At 33.9% G+C, this 16,303-nt stretch overlaps 5 protein-coding genes across 7 annotated transcripts; 1 reads left to right on the forward strand and 4 right to left on the reverse strand.

Moving 5' to 3' along the window:
- On the forward strand, nt 1,127-1,800 carry LOC104706740. The gene has a single exon (XM_010422954.2). The coding sequence runs from the start codon at nt 1,136-1,138 to the stop codon at nt 1,700-1,702; it is 567 nt and encodes a 188-aa protein (XP_010421256.1). The 5' UTR covers nt 1,127-1,135; the 3' UTR covers nt 1,703-1,800.
- On the reverse strand, nt 2,569-5,752 carry LOC104706742. Of its 3 annotated transcripts, XR_002033002.1 has the most exons (5): nt 5,496-5,752; nt 3,432-5,421; nt 3,322-3,362; nt 3,109-3,219; nt 2,569-2,878 (listed from the first exon to the last, which is right to left on the reverse strand). XR_002033002.1 is itself a non-coding variant. In XM_010422955.2 (4 exons), exons 1-4 carry the CDS (start codon nt 3,484-3,486, stop codon nt 2,736-2,738), a joined length of 354 nt encoding a protein of 117 aa, XP_010421257.1. In that variant the 5' UTR covers nt 3,487-3,518; the 3' UTR covers nt 2,569-2,735. The 3 variants fall into 3 exon arrangements, 1 of the variants encoding a protein (XP_010421257.1); XR_002033001.1 differs by lacking the exon at nt 3,432-5,421 and having other exon boundaries at nt 2,569-2,882; XM_010422955.2 differs by lacking the exon at nt 5,496-5,752 and having other exon boundaries at nt 2,569-2,882; nt 3,432-3,518.
- Nucleotides 7,979-9,000, reverse strand: LOC104709330. Its single transcript, XM_019229137.1, has 4 exons — nt 8,904-9,000; nt 8,532-8,569; nt 8,309-8,440; nt 7,979-8,153 (listed from the first exon to the last, which is right to left on the reverse strand). Exons 1-4 carry the CDS (start codon nt 8,956-8,958, stop codon nt 8,046-8,048), a joined length of 333 nt encoding a protein of 110 aa, XP_019084682.1. The 5' UTR covers nt 8,959-9,000; the 3' UTR covers nt 7,979-8,045.
- On the reverse strand, nt 10,007-12,005 carry LOC104706743 (glucan endo-1,3-beta-glucosidase-like). The gene is made up of 3 exons (XM_010422956.2): nt 11,711-12,005; nt 10,240-11,478; nt 10,007-10,159 (listed from the first exon to the last, which is right to left on the reverse strand). Exons 1-3 carry the CDS (start codon nt 11,802-11,804, stop codon nt 10,131-10,133), a joined length of 1,362 nt encoding a protein of 453 aa, XP_010421258.1. The 5' UTR covers nt 11,805-12,005; the 3' UTR covers nt 10,007-10,130.
- LOC104706744 (uncharacterized WD repeat-containing protein C18H10.05-like) lies at nt 12,318-16,303 on the reverse strand. The gene is made up of 8 exons (XM_010422958.2): nt 16,051-16,303; nt 14,448-15,655; nt 14,112-14,202; nt 13,837-13,994; nt 13,692-13,743; nt 13,527-13,606; nt 13,354-13,447; nt 12,318-13,269 (listed from the first exon to the last, which is right to left on the reverse strand). Exons 2-8 carry the CDS (start codon nt 15,627-15,629, stop codon nt 12,764-12,766), a joined length of 2,163 nt encoding a protein of 720 aa, XP_010421260.1. The 5' UTR covers nt 15,630-15,655; nt 16,051-16,303; the 3' UTR covers nt 12,318-12,763.

The raw sequence follows: 16,303 nt of genomic DNA on the forward strand, positions 1-16,303 counted from the left end.
GGACTTAGGCAAGGGGATCCAGTTTCCTCCTTACTCTTTGTTCTAGCCATGGACGTACTATCAAAGCAATTGGATAATGGAGTTCTTCAGAGTGAATTTGGTCACTCATCTTAGTTTTGCTGATGATATCCTCATTTTCTTTGATGGACAACAAGAATCACTCAATGGCATTCTACAAATCCTAGAAGAGTTCAAAGCAGGTTCTGGATTGGGCATCAATAGGGATAAATCAGCTCTGTTTTTGGATGGGGGTAACTCTCAAGCAATTCAACAAACTGCAAATACTGTTGGAGTTCAGTTGGGCTCCTTCCCGGTAGAATACTTGAGTGTCCCTCTCACATCAAGGAACCTAAGAAAGCAGGACTATCAACCACTAATTGATCGTATTTTGAAGCGGTTTTCTTCGTGGACAGTGAGGTTCCTATCATTTGCGGGCCGGCTCCAATTACTTCAGTCTGTTCTATACTCCACGATCAACTTCTGGGCATCTATCTTTGTCCTTCCAAATAAGTGCCTTCAGGAGCTAGAAAGCATTTGTAGTGCTTTTCGATGGAAAGGAGCACCTAACTCAGCGAGAGGGGCCAAAGTAAGTTGGGAGTCAGTTTGTACACCTAAAGAGAATGGAGGTTTAGGATTGAGAAGGCTCTCACAGTGGAATAAGGTTTTAGCTTTGAAGCTAATCTGGATGATCTTTGCTAAGGGAGGTTCCCTATGGGTAGCTTGGGTTAGGCGCAACCTGATAGGGTCTCGTTGTTTCTGGGATTTGGATGCGAATACCTCAGGGAGTTGGATCTGGCGAAGCATTGGTAAGTTGCAAAGTCTAGCAAAGACATACATTGTCTGTCAGGTGGCTTCGGGCATAACCTGCAACTTTTGGATGGATAACTGGACCGGTTTGGGTCCGCTGATAGAGATCACTGGAGAATCGGGACCGAGAACAACTGGTCTGCATAAGTATGCAGTGGTGGCAGATGCAATAAGGAATGGTCAGTGGTGGATTTCTCAGTCCAGGAGCAGAAGCCCTATTATTATACTCCTCAAGCAATGCCTCCCACAGTCCTCTACAGTCAATACAGAAGTTGAAGCACCGGATGATTAGTACCTCTGGAAAATAGGAGAAGGTGAGGCTTCACATATGTTCTCCACGGCTAGGACATGGGAATCCTTATTTCCTACTGGTCCTAAAGTCGCTTGGTTTGCATCCGTTTGGTTTAAGGGTAGAATTCCGAAACATGCTTTCATCGCTTGGATAAACTCTAGGAACAGAATTCATACAAGGGATAGACTCATCCGGTGGGGACTTAATGTCCCTTCAGCGTGTCTTCTTTGTAATGCTCATGACGAAACTAGGCAGCATCTCTTCTTTGACTATGGCTATTCTGCTGAGATCTGGCTCTATTTCACGCTCAAAGCACAAGTATCCCCTCCATTATTGTTTGATGATAGGACTATTTGGCTCAAGAATCCAAGCCGTGATAGGAACATTTGTTTGATTCTACGACTCGCCTATCAAGCTTCGATGTACCTCGTCTGGAAAGAAAGAAATTCTCGCCTGCACAACAACATGTCTCATCCTACTTCACTGTTGATCACTCAGATTAAACAAATCCTCCGATGCCATCTTGACCCTCTCTCTCGTGCTCAACGACATATCGATCCTGACCAATCCTTCTTGGTGACATGGTTTCGTCTATTTGACTAATGTTTCTCTAATGTGAGCTTTTGTTGTATTATATTTCCTTCCTTAGGTGTATCTCTTTTGAAGACACCATTGTTGTAACAAGATGTAACAGGTTTCACTTGTTGTTAATAAAGGTATCGGTTAAAGAAAAAAAAACCATAAGCTAATTACTGGTCGTGCCAGATTCTACAAGTAAAAGCCAAACTAATAATACCAGTAATTGTAATCTTAAAAGAAAGAGTCAAACATGTGTGTAGGTTGTGCAATTTTTGTAAAGCAGCCATCGATTGCTTCATAAATTAGAAACCTCTCTATATGTCGTTTTGCTGTTTTATCTACGCTTCGGCATAAAATTCAAATCCAAAAATCCAACTGCATCCGATCTGGAAAAATTAGATTAAAACCGAACCAATATTGAGTAAATAACCGATTGGTTTTTGTTTTCATTATTTTTGGAGATCAGGTAATATCCGATCCAAACTGATATCCAATAGATATCTAAATATAACAGAAAATATAAGAAACAGCTTGATAAGAATAGATATACACATAACTATATACGATACACATGATACGTAGATAAAAAATATACACACATAACTATATACAATATACATACATCGTAGATATATATCTACATTATGGTTTATTTTGGTTTTGATTTTTTTCATTCACACGGTCTTATGTCTCACTTTGGATGTTAGTACGTCGCACTTTTATGTATTGCTATGGTTTTATGTTAGTTTGAACTTTGAACTTATCATTTACTTTATTTTTATTTTTTTTCCAATACTCAGTTCGTATGTATTTTTGGATACAATCAGATTAAAAAGTATCCGAATAAAACTTTATCCAATAAATTTTGATTTAATTTTGGTTATCGACAATACATCCAATCCAAATTTTGAATTACCTGAATCGAAAGCGAATGACATTATGACAACAGTTTGATTATGATTTAATTTTAAATCAAAATCAAAATTTATGTAATTTTAAGCGGATTAGATGGTCATCTAATCTAATGACATTATGACAACAGTTTGTTTTATTAAAATTAGTTCTCTACTGATTTATGGTGAGGAGGAGGAGGAGGAGGGCGAGGTAAGTATGGCACCGGTCGTCGTATAACTGGAATTGGAGCCGGATCCTTATAGTCGTCTTTGATATACACCGGTGGTTCCTTTGTCACAACCTCATCTACCTTTTAAAAAACCAAACTCTCATTGTTTTTATCATCAAAAATCATACACTATTAAAAAATGAAAATATTATTTAATAAAGTACGTAGACGGCATTTGTTATCATATACATTTTCTTGGAAAATTTTAATAATAATTTCCGTTCAAGGTAACAGAGTTCATTCATCTTAATTTCAATGTTACTGTTAGCTATATGTTTTTGTCATCATCATATTTATAGGCACGTACTTGTTTTTTCGGAGGATCGGATGGATCAGATGGTCTTAGATGTGGACCAGCGTAGTCTATCTCAAGATCGATTCTTTTTCCATTCATAACCACCTCCTTCTTAACCATTTTCTAAATCAACAAATTAAGTAATGATATATATTTATTAAAAAATACCGATGCGTATTGGTGATCCTAATACAGATTGTATACCCGTGGTTGTTAATAAAATACCTCGTGGTTGACGTTGTCAAGAAGCAAAGTGTCCACGACCCCTAAAAAAATGAAGCATACATTAAAACAGTAAAACAATCTATCGAACGCGTTTCTAACCAAAATGTTACCTGACGAAAACATCGGGAGAAGGAGCAAAAAAGATACTAGGATCACCAGCTTCATCTTCAAGTCAGATTTTTTTTTTGTTTTGGAAAAAACTTTTTTTCTTTTGTTAAGTTTTTTTTGGTGATTTGTGAATTGATTTTGTAATTTCTTTGATTGTAGATACACATATATATATATATATATCGCAATTATGAAGGTAACGCAATCTACGCTGACTAAATTGTCAATTAGTTTAAATATATGAAACAATGAGTAAGTTATTCTCTATAATTTAGTTATTATTACCATTCTTCTTCTTCTATTCAGAAAGTCAATCTTCTAGAAAAAGTTAGATACATAATTAAAAACTGAAAGATTTTAAAGTGTTTTACAGTTTTAGATAATTTCTATCCAAATGGCTGTAATAAAATGACATTTGGTTCGTCTGATTAACTTTCAATCAAATTTTAATCAAAAGATATATAACAATTTGGCATCGCAATTAAATCACAATTTTTAGTTTATTTTACATAACAATAGTATTTAATAGAAATTAATAACTTAATTAACAGTAACTTTTTTATAAATTTTTATAATATTTTTTAAAAATACATAATTGAATCAGACTAATTGATATCGAACTCACAGTTCATTCTAATTTAGTAAACTTTAGTTTTTCTTTCTATAACCCCTCTCCCCCTTACTATATAAATTAATTCATAACCAGAAAAAAAATATGTACTCTCTTGCAAGGTTTTGAAAATCGAGGAAAGGTTTGAAAATATCATTTTTATGATACGATTTTAAAAATATTATAAATAATATACAAATTTACAATATTATAATCTGTTCCGTAAAACATTCATAATACAAATTTATAAATTTATATATATTATAAGTAAAAATTCCATATTTGTGATATGTTTAAGAATCTATATTAACATTTTCACAGCAGTTTTGTGAAAAAGGCTTGGTCTTCTAACATATTTACAGATATGTCATTGTCATTTATTATTAAATTTATAAATAATTTTAATAATATTATTTCGTTAAACATCTTCCTATATTCATTATATCCACTTGATTACAAGTTTCCTTTCCAATGAGATTCGATTCTTTTGAAAACAAATAAAACAACATTCAATTATTTTCCGATATAGAAACAAAAATATCTTAACGATTTATACTAATTGATTTTGTAGCTTTCCTTTCAAAATGCATGGATTTTGCATTAACTAAAACACCGTAAAACACGCAATAATATCTTATAAACCATAATTCTATCCTAGCATATTTCATAAGCTCCTAACAAAAATTTACTCACCTTCCGAAATTGTAATATTTCCAAAGATATTACCTACTTGCTCACCAAGCTTATTTCTACGCGCTCACATAACACCCTACTTTCTCATTAACACTATAAATAAGTTCTCTTTCACGGCAGCTCGTAACAAAAGCAAAACCAAAAGCTTAGTTCCTATCAATTGTTTTGTTTCTTATACAATCTGTACTTATTTATTTTTGTTTACAACTATCGTGATTCAAGATCCAAAAGCATTGTAATGGTCATGTCACAACAATGTAAGTATCTAGACTAAAGGTTTGGCTTATTCGTATATTCTATTAAACTATTATAATTTGTTTCTTGATTTTAATTTACAGGCTCCAAAACAAAAGACTATCAAGAAGACAACATAAGGCTGAGGAAGTTTCTTTTTAATGGCTATTATATTTTCTAAAGGATGTTTTTCGTTAGTCTTATTCTCAGTTCTAAAGGAAAGATGACATAAAGGTTTAATGATTGTGTGTATTCCACATGTTTAAGAACATAAGCTAATCTACATAGTAAAGTACCTATGAATTTTTCATGTTAAAAGTATGATACAGTGAAGTGTATTTTTACCAACCTGCGATTAATTACAAAGCAAACAAATGATTATTTACTTTATAAAGTACAAAATGAGCCAGCATACTGTTTTGATTTTGAAAGTGAATCTTATCATTGTCTTGAATCTGACAAACACAAATACCATGTTTGAATAGAAAACCCCAAACCATTTAGTGAAAGGAGATTCAAAGTTGTTTACCTCTGTTACAAAGGCTCTGTATCGACTCCGAAGATTAATCTACAAAATTTGGATGAAGAATTTTTTGGTATCTATACAAACTGATGAAATTGTGCATGGATAAGCGATTTGGAAATCGAATCGACGAGAGGTAAGAGTCGAACGAAACAATGAAAGAAATCGTTGATTTAGATCTAGAGAGGCTTTCCTTTCTGATTTTTTTTTTCATTCGGCGGATGTTTCAAAGGTAACTCACTTTTCCTTTTTTTTTTGGCAATATTAACCCACTTTTCCTTTCTTATTCATGTAATCACTTTTTTTTTTGTAATAATAATTATTTCCATGTGTTTATCTCTCTCTTCTTTTTTTTTTTTTTTTTTTTTACAACAGACTACTATATATCTCTCTTTTATGTTAAAAATGTACATATCAAATATTTTTCAGTTTCTAATTGATTTTTTTGGTTTCACGGTTTTGTGGTTTATAGTTTTTATTTTTTTACAATTGACTTTAGTTCTTGGGATATAGTCTTGAATGTGTACCACATGATAAATATATTACTAAAATACACATGTAGGTGTAGCATGAGTTAAATTTTGAAAACACTAGAAAAATTCCTATAATTTTAATACTAAGATTAAAAATCTGTAAAATCTTAGAAATTTAAATATAAGATTATAAAAATTATCCTGGAGATTAAATTATAGAATAAAAGCCTTCCAAGATAAATGAATAAATTAATTATAAACTAATTTCATAAATTATATTATTGGCATATTAGTTTGGAATTTATTCACTTACATATTCTTTCCACATTTATATATACACACTACATAGTAACATGATGATCTGTTTACCTTTACAACAACTAATTTTAATTGATCAAATTCCAAATGAAAACAATTAATTTGTATTTACATCAAAACAATAAAATTACTTATACTTCCCACATATCTCTAAATTATTATATATATAAAAAATACACTAATGTGTTCTACTGCGGGTTAAAATCTAGATAAACATTATAACATCTATATTAAAAGTCAAAAAAATAATCATTTTATTAAAAACCATAAAAAATTGTTATAAAAGAAAAAAATTGTTTCATGGTAAACTACATGATAAATCCAATAACTTTTTATAATTATACAAGGTCAAAATTAATAAACAACCACAAAATAACAAACAAATATAATATAATTTTTCAAATTAAAAAATATACTCCCGTGGTGTACCGCAGGTTAAAATCTAGTAAGTTAAAAAAAATCTGTATTTTTAGAAAGTACTATCATAAAATTTGAATCATAAATCCATAGTTGTATTTTTTTTTTTTTATAGTTGTTGAAAAAGAGTTGCAGATAAATCACGTTTGAGGAAAATTGATCGTGAGTCTATATTTACATGGCATTTTTTCTTAAGTTTCTGCCAAGTTTCTTATACTTATTTATAATTGCTACATCGATTAGGACGAATTTCTAATGATAACAATTGTAATTTAAAATTAATGGTCTAGTGATTTATTGTATAAGGAAGAGGACGAGGTGGCCTCTCATCTCAAATGGTGGCTTCAAAGGTGGTAGGAGTGGAAATTGATCCGGATCCACATAGTTGTCTTTGGAAAAAATAACATTTTAAATTTTTAAAGTGTCACTGGTTAGCAATAAAAACTTCGAGAGAATTTTACTAACATTACAAACCTCTAAAATGATTTACGAACACTGTAAACCTTAAAAGTAAGTTTTCTATTTGCACTGTCATAAAAAATGACAGAATAATAATATCTGTCAATGTGAAATATATGTTAGTTTAATTAAATTTTAATTATTTTTTTTTCTATAAAAAAAAGAAAAAAAGATATTAAAAATAATCATCTTTTTTTTAATAAACTATGCATGTTTATTCTCACTTTAATAAACCTCTAAAACTAGATATTGAATCAGAGGTAAGATGTTTATGAAATTTTTTTTTTGAGAAAAGTGAAATTGAAGTCGACAATATATAGGATTCATTAGTTTCCAATGAGAAATAAATAGGTTTAAATCAGAATCTAGTGCAAATGCATATATCAAAAAACTAATGTGAAAAGTAACATTGTAAAAATTTAGTTTACAAGGAGAATGAACGAAAACAATGAATTGAATAAAAAAACTCTGATATTTTGTGATCAGACGGTAAGCGGATCGAAAAAGATGATTTAAAAAAAATCTTTGCTTTCTTTTTATAAAAAAATGAAAATTTAAATTTAAATTAAACCAACATAATTTAAATATATATTGTTACCCAGTAACATTTTGAAAGTTTAAAATGTGATTTTTCCGTTGTCTTTGTACCCATATTTGTTCCATATCTCATAACTTTATCAACCTTTTGAATACAGACTTATTTTTTTATTACACAACATTTAAAAAAAATCTGTATAATAATTAAAAAGGACACGCAATTTTATAATATATTTTAGCGAAAATATGATTTATATATATGTGACATTTTCAACTTAACTTCATGTTTTTAAATAAAATGGTTCGTGATATTTTCATTTGTGTAATAGACGGGCATCTACTTTTTCTTGTTTTAGGCATGTCCTGGTGCGTTTGGAGGGCCGGGCGGCCTTGGATGGGGGCCGGTGTAGTCCATTTCAAAATCGATTCTTCTTCCATTCATCGCTACCTCCTCTTTAACCTTTTAACTCAACAAATTAAAATAGTATATATTTTGGTAAAAATTAATAATATAGATAAACTATAGTCTTACCACATATATATTATATATGTATATATATAATTAATATATGATATATTTGTAATCATATAAGACTTTATCGATGTTACTGATACCTTGTGGTGGACGTTACCGACATGTAGTAGTGCTTTTGGAGGGCGTGATGGAACAGGTGGTCTCAAATGCGGACCCGTGTAGTCAGTCTCTAGATCAATTCTTCTTGCATCCATCACCACCTTCTCTTTAATCTATTAAATCAACAAATAATGAAAATAATATTTATAAATTTTACTTTCGATATGCATATTTCTAACATACTTAAATCACTGTTGTTGATACCTTGTGGTGGACGTTGTCAAGATGCGAAGTCTCAATTCCTGGCAAAATATTTAACATCCATATTTCAAAACAGTCATATCATTAACAATATCAAAAAAATTTAAGTAGAATACACAAAGTCGTAAAAACAATAGTAAAAATTTAAGTAGAATATATATATATATATATATATATTTAAAAACATTTTAAGTAGAGAAAATTGAGCCAAAATAGTATATTTTTTGAACTCCTTAAAAAAAATTAAGTACAATAGTTTGGCTACACACTAGAATAACATGGATTTGATACGTAAAGGCTTAGTTACATATTAATGGACCAGTTACTAAAATTTTGAAATAAAGCATTAGTAATTAGAACATTGTTAAAATGTACCTGAAGAAAACATTGGGAGAACGAGCAAGAAGGATAATAGGATCACCAGCTTCATCTTTGAGTCAGATTTTCCAATTTTTCTGTGGTTGGTGTCTTGGTGATATGTGAATTGATTATATAATTTCTTTGGCTTTGTTGGATATATATACACTCATAAACATGCATGTAGACGCGTATATATAAGGTAACAGATCAACACTAAAATGAATGTTCTATTAGTTTGACTACATTCTAAGAATGATGAATCCCATGTAAAAATAGTCAAAGCAGAAACGAATACGTACCATTTATTCTTAATATGTAGACCACTGTTCTTTCCACTTTTGGAAGTTTTTCAAAGATCAAATGTATAGGATAAGTATTTTATAGTAAGGTTTTGATTTTGTACTAAGTATATATAAGATTCCAGTTTGTTAAATGGAAATTATAGTAAAAAAAATATCATAGTCAACAAGTGGATGGTCACATGTGTCATGAGGTGCAAAATTGAGAGAGCATAAAATATTTCCCACTTAACGATGAAATATTTATTTATTTCTATTTTGTGACCATATTCCTTATTTATTCGGGCGTATTCTATATTTCCATCCATTAATATTTATTTCAAAAAATATATTTCTGTATTTTTAATCCAAAATTTGTATTTGAGTTTTTAAACACATGTTTTTTTATTAATTAGTGTGAAAAGTTAATACAATAAAATAACTACCACATAATTATTGAGTAAGAGCATGCTAAAAAAATATTCGTATGTAAAATACAAATTAGAAAAATTATCTAATTTCATGAAACTAGAGATCAATGTTTATCCTGAGTTTTGGAAGACCTAAGAAGACATACCTGAAAATATGTAAACTAAGAAAATAGTTTGATAATCTAATTAAAGTCTAATTCATAGTCTAAATTTGTTGTAGGGCATGTAACTTTCAATACATATTTATTGTTCAGCAAAAGAAAACATCGTTGACAATTTCATCAGACTATTGATCAGACATTAAAAATTGTTTGAATCTTGTTTCACTAGAAACGACAGCTTGTTCTATAATATTTATGAAATAACAGACCAAAAATGATAATATTTATAAGAGACTAATTTACTCATAAGAAATTGTAATCATACAAGTGATTATTAGAATATGCCGAATATTACTGCGACATTACAGTATACGAGTTTAAGTTGAATAGTTAGGCGACCAATCTTGTGAGATACAAAAATAAACAAAGACACTAAACTTGATATTCACAATTTCCATAGCCTGCACAAATCAAAATTCAATATTTATTAAAAATTAGTTACCAAAAAATATAATTTTATAGTTTATAAAACGAAACTTACTTGGATCCATCGTAGTTATCTCTCCAGTATTTTCGAAATCACAATCAAATTTGTATTTTCCCATAGTTTGATAAAACAAGTTCATCGCGTACTCCGAGTGAGCTTTCACTGTGTTCGGCAAGTAACAAAGCCCACCTTCAATAATGGGCCTACAATCCAAACCTAGCCCACATACGTAGTCAATGTTCCTTTGTAACGCCACCGTCTCCGCACCGGCCTTTGCAACGCACCACCGCGATCCCGGATTCGATGATCTAACCTTCGGCCGGAGGATTCCGATGTCGTACAACGGCGTCAAATCAGACCGGAGTATTCCGAAGTTGCGCTCCGACGTTGGTCCTGATTTGAGGTTCTCATTGAAGAGCGCGAAAATGTAAGTCTCGAAAGACCGATTCGGCATCAACGGTGTTCCGGTACCGGAATCCACACGCGCCACCAGGTTTTTGTTAAACTCGGCCGCCGTGGAAACATCAACGCCGATCTGATCTCTATCTCCCTCCGACGGCCACCCGATCTCGCCTATGACGATCTCAACATCTGAAAACCCTAGCTTATCCATGGCGGAGTAAACCGAATCGAGCTGAGCATCGAGCATGTTTGTGTAGAGAAGCTTCGTGTGTCGATCGATTAATCCTGGATTTGGTCTAGCCAGAGCGAAATCGAGTGTTTCGATTGAGTATCCGAAGAACGGGTACGGATTCACGACGAACGGGGAAGAGGTAGCGCGGAGGAAGCTGAGGAGAGGTTTGAGGACTTGTGTGTTGTAGCCTCGCCGAAACTTAGCGGAAGACGGTGGGGTTGAACCGGAGAGGATTCCTAAAGAATGCGGAGTCGAGATTTGGATTCGACGGTGGAGAGAGGCGGAGACGAGGGCGGTGTGTAAGGATTGCATCGCCGGGACTAAGGTTCTGATGAGGAGGTGGTTGGCGGTGGAGATGACTTCGTTTCCGACGAGGATTCGGATGATGTTTGTGGATGGGTAGTGAGGTTGGATTTGATCGGAGATCCATTTTTGGGCGGAGGTGAGGTTGGTTAAGTGTGGGACTTGGTCGTTGGGGACTGTGACGGTTACGGCGATACCGGTGTTGGCGAAGGCTTGGAGGATTTGTGGATCGGCGTCGAAGAGGCGGACGCGGTTAATTACGGTTGAATGGAGGAGGAACTCCGCTACTTGATGCGGTGGAGGAAGGTTGTTAGCAAGTGTGCCGTAGTTTACACCAATGCTCGCTTCAGCTCCTCCTGATCATGACACAACTAAACCGTTAGATTTCAAATATTAACATTAACATTTATATATATAGTAAGCTAAAAGAAAATTTTAAAAACATATTTGGTTGTACACAAGATAAATAATTTCACTGTTACAGAATCAATTCTTTTCTAGGGGAAGTAATGAATTCGTTCTACTTGGTGTGTTTTATTATATGAAATAAATTGAATTAAAATGGTAAATGAAGAAATGAAAAAATACCTGTTAAACAGATGATAAGAAGGCCAACCAAATTGAACATACTGACAGAAGAAGTAAAGGAAGAAAAATAGAGAAATGGTAGCACATAATTCATTGGTAAGTTTTAGAATCAAAAATCGAAATGGAGAAAGAAGGATCAATGTTGGTATAACTATGTAGGTATATTGTTATGTTTTGTGCTCACCAAAATATGCTTTGCTTTGTCTTTGGGAGATCGCTAGAGGTCGAAATGAGTTTGTCCTTCCATTCTTTCTTTTTGTGTGTCTAGAGAACTACAGTTTGTCTTTTGGGCTCCTATGTTACTTTTTTAATGTTTTTAAAAGTGAAATGTAATTCACTATGAGTCTATAAGCCAGTAATATAAATTTAGAGAGGAATACTAATTTCTTTGAGTGGAAGTAAAGAACACTATTCAAGTTTCTTGCTCAAAAAAAAAAACATATAACTGAGAGAAATCTTACAGAAAAGAGTCATGCATAAGCCTAACCTACTCTACAAGTAAAACCAAACTAATAATACACATGCAAACAACATGATATGTATGAAATCTAACGATCACAAGACTGTTCTCAGCAAACTCATATTTTTATGAGAGATTTAAACTCTGATTCCAAGTGTCAAGTTTTCTACTACAAGTCTTACCATTTACCAAAAAAATATTGGAGTGGAGAAAACACCATGGTATTTACACGAAAGAAAAAAAACAGAACTCAGTTACATTTCCCTATATATATTATTATTACTTACAGGAACAAAAAAACAAGTATAACTATAATACTAATAATTTTTACGATTTAAAAAAAAAGGCAAAAAATCTGAGTAAAACCCTTTTTTTTCTTTTCGTTTCCCTACGTCTGAAGAAGCAATTCCGAACCTTCTTCAGCTCCTGGCTAGGTCTCTGAACCAGGTGACACTCAGCTACAAACCACCGGGTCAAAAAGCGGACCAACGTGGTATAGGCCCAAACTTAGCCCCGTCGAAAACTCCAAAAAACAGATGGCTGCCGAGTTTATACGGCAATGTTTGACGAGGGTTTCCTTAGCCGTTGGGATTTCAAACGGGAACAGGCAAACCATAGTTATGAAACAATCTGATTCGTCCATCCCACCCGCCCGTGACTATAACCAATCCCCAGAGATGAGACGACTCCGAGGTTCTTCTGCACGACGATCTTAGGAATTTGTAATGTGATCTACGGATGGCCTTGACCGGAGAAAACGAGCTCGCTAGCTTCTCCTCCGGCCAAGTCGCAGATCCTTTAGGAGAATCTAGAACGTACTCGCGCCCCAATGAGAACAGCGATGGTGATAACTCGGATCCGCCCGAGATTACAGGGGCAAAACCGCACCACGGGATAGCTACTGAGACATCTGCAGAGAATTTCTCAAAGGATCTGATCTTAAGTCGTTTCGTGTAGGAGAAGAAACCAGTAGATGGCTGTTCAGGACCGTTTCCAACGCAGTTCCAAACATAGACCGACGAGTCGTCACACGCTGATACGATATGCTTCCCGTCTGCTGTAAAAGATGCTGATATCTGGTTTCCGGTGTTTCGAGATCCTACAAGATAAAACAACATTTCAGAATATTTGCATACACTTTTATTCGACTAATGTGTGTGTCTTTACTCTTTAGAAGTATTACCTTTGTATTTATGGACAACGTTGCGTCCGCTTATGATCCTGACTTGTGAATCTGCGGACGCCACCATGACTCTGCTTGGATCAGTTGAATCAAACTGTCGAAGAGTTGAGTATTGTGAAAAGATATTCAATCTTAGGGTGACGAATTTAGATGTTTTGAGAAGAGAAATGTACCTGAAAGCCGATTATTCGTTTATTTGACGATTTCTTTTTGTTATGCAGACATATATGACCATCGAGCTGAAGGCAGTTGCCTGAAACAGAAAGAGAGATAAAAATGTAAGAAACCAGGTTTCTAAGACCATCTCATGCGTGTGTGTTGTAATTGAAGAGCAGTACCTGATACATTGTAGAACCGACAATCGCTAGTCAAAGTTCCGACAATCACTCCCTGAAATAGATTAAAAGTATTCTTGTTTTAGAAAACAAATCTGAGTCGCATCAATAAAACTATAAAAGAATGAATTTGGGTTCCGAGTCAGACCTGTCCGTCTGGGCGATAACAAACTGCGGTTACAATGCCTCTAGCGTCTGCCCAATCTACAACTTGGCACTGAGAAGCTGACCAGATACGAACTTTTCCATCTATTGAACCGCTGATGAAGTGATCATCATCAACCGGGTTGAACTGAACTGATGTAACTGTAATATTGCACAGAAAAATAGAATGGCGTTTTAATTAAAAGATGACTAACAAAGGGAGGCGGGGAAAAATACAATACACAACAAGTCCATTGTACAAACGGAGAAGAACATTACCATAGTTATTGTGAGAGAAGATTCCAAGACAGTCCTCATGACCAATCTGCCAAAGCCGCACACTATTGTCTACTGAAGCTGACAACAGACGCTGCCACCAATATCACAGAATGAGCAACTCGGTCTAGTTTTCTGTTCAAGATTACACATACAGGGACTGAATCTACGTTCTTGTGTGTTACAGATCTCAAAACATAACGAAACAGACATTCAAAAGGTGTCTAAGTAGTTCAAAAATAGCTTATTAGGATTCTTGAATCAAGTTTAAGAGGGGCCAACCTAGACTTGGGTACTAAGATGTAAAAAATAAAGGGAGATTCAAGAAAGTAAACTCACATTGTTCTTGGACCATGAGATATCAAGGATATCACCACTGTGACCGAAAAACTCGTGAACTGGTTTATCAAGAACCCGGAAAATCCTTGGGGGAATAATAACACAAGCGGACTCTGTTGTCTTCCTTGGACTCATCAACGAACCAGTAATGCCCTCTTTTACTAAAGCCACAGGTCTCAACTCAGAGAGTTTGCTCACTTCAAAGTATATACAAGAAGGATCAATCTTAGGTACATCTTGTTCTTCACATCTTTCATCTTCAACAACACTCCAAACACGCAAAACCCCGTCTTCACCAGCACTTGCGAGATACCTCCCATCAGGACTAAACTTCATAGCTAGAATAGGTCCTTGATGAGCTTGTATCTCTTGACCTTTAAAAAGAGCAGAAAGCTCCTTAGCCTCTTTCTTATACTCTTTAACCTTAACCCTCTCGACCCTACTACTCCCGTAAACCGCAACTTCACCACCGTGAACATCTCCTTCTCTTTGCTTATTCCGCACTCTATACAACCGACCTAACCATTTCTCCTTAACCCTCTTCATAATCCCACCTACATCCCGAACAACCTCAGACGAAACCATCGGGTTTGGTAACAACTTGGATTCAATAACTTCACCATTAACCTTCACAACCTTATCCGTTAAACCAGATGATCGAGAACAAAGACTAGAGCTAATATCATTATCATCATCATCATCATCATCATCAACAACACCCAAATTCCTCAAAACCATTCCACTATCTACTTCTTCTTCTTCTTCTTCTTCCGCTTTACACAAAGTCTCATTCACAACTCTATCTACACCCTCACTCGAACTAAACACAGAGGAATCACAACGACAAGAGCCAAACTCATCATCATCATCAGAAGATTTAAAACTCCTCAAAACCGCTGATGATCCGTTAACAGAGGTCGAGAAACGATCCACATTATTATTACCTGATCTCTCTGTTTCGCTCACAACAGTAGTAGTAGTAGTAGTAGACAAACCCATCCAGTTCAGAAACTTCTGACGACGCTCGACAGGGTTACCAGGGCTTTTGATCCAAACATCGTACTGAAAACCACCAGAAACCAACGGTTGAGATCCATAGTGGTCGACACTAGAACAGGACGTGATGTCTTCGTGAGCGTCGAAAAATCGAGATTCTTCTTCTTCTTCGATTAGAGATTCCATTTCTTCTTCTGAATTCTTAAAGCTGCCTGGAGAGGAGAAACAAAAAGAAAAGAAAAAAAAAATCAATTTTCCCCGAGAAAAAGTAGTGAAATACTAATAAAAAAACAGAGGAAGAAGATAAGAACATTGAGAAATGGGAAAACAGAAAAATATATATACCTAGAATCAATCGAACAAAACATAGATCCCGATCAACAAATGTTACAGAATCGAGAAGAAGTTAAAAACGAATCTGGATCGAAAAGTTGAGTTTTTTTTTTTTTAATTATTTGTTGTTGTGTACAAAATCGAAGCCATGAAAATACAAAAACCAAAGCTTTAGAAGAATCAAATCACAGAATTTTTTTTAAAAAAAACCAACATATGAATTCAACAACACATGCAAATTTCGAGATAAATAAAAAGGGTAATTTTATCTTACATGTGGAGATTTTTTAATGTTGGAGAGAGATCAGAAAACGAAGAAGAAGAACCCATGAGAAGACAACAACAACATCTAGAACACCACCAAGTTATTCTCTTTTTTTTTTTTTTTAACTCTCTATTTTTCAGATTTTTAAATAAACAACAAAAAGAAAAAAAAAATCTGAAGAAGAAGCGTAGATAGATTGAAGGAAAGACAAAGAAGAATCTATATGGCACAGAGGAAGAAGAAGAAGGAAAAAAATTTAATA

This window comes from Camelina sativa, chromosome 8, assembly GCF_000633955.1.
Source record: "Camelina sativa cultivar DH55 chromosome 8, Cs, whole genome shotgun sequence".
Lineage (NCBI taxonomy): Eukaryota > Viridiplantae > Streptophyta > Magnoliopsida > Brassicales > Brassicaceae > Camelina > Camelina sativa.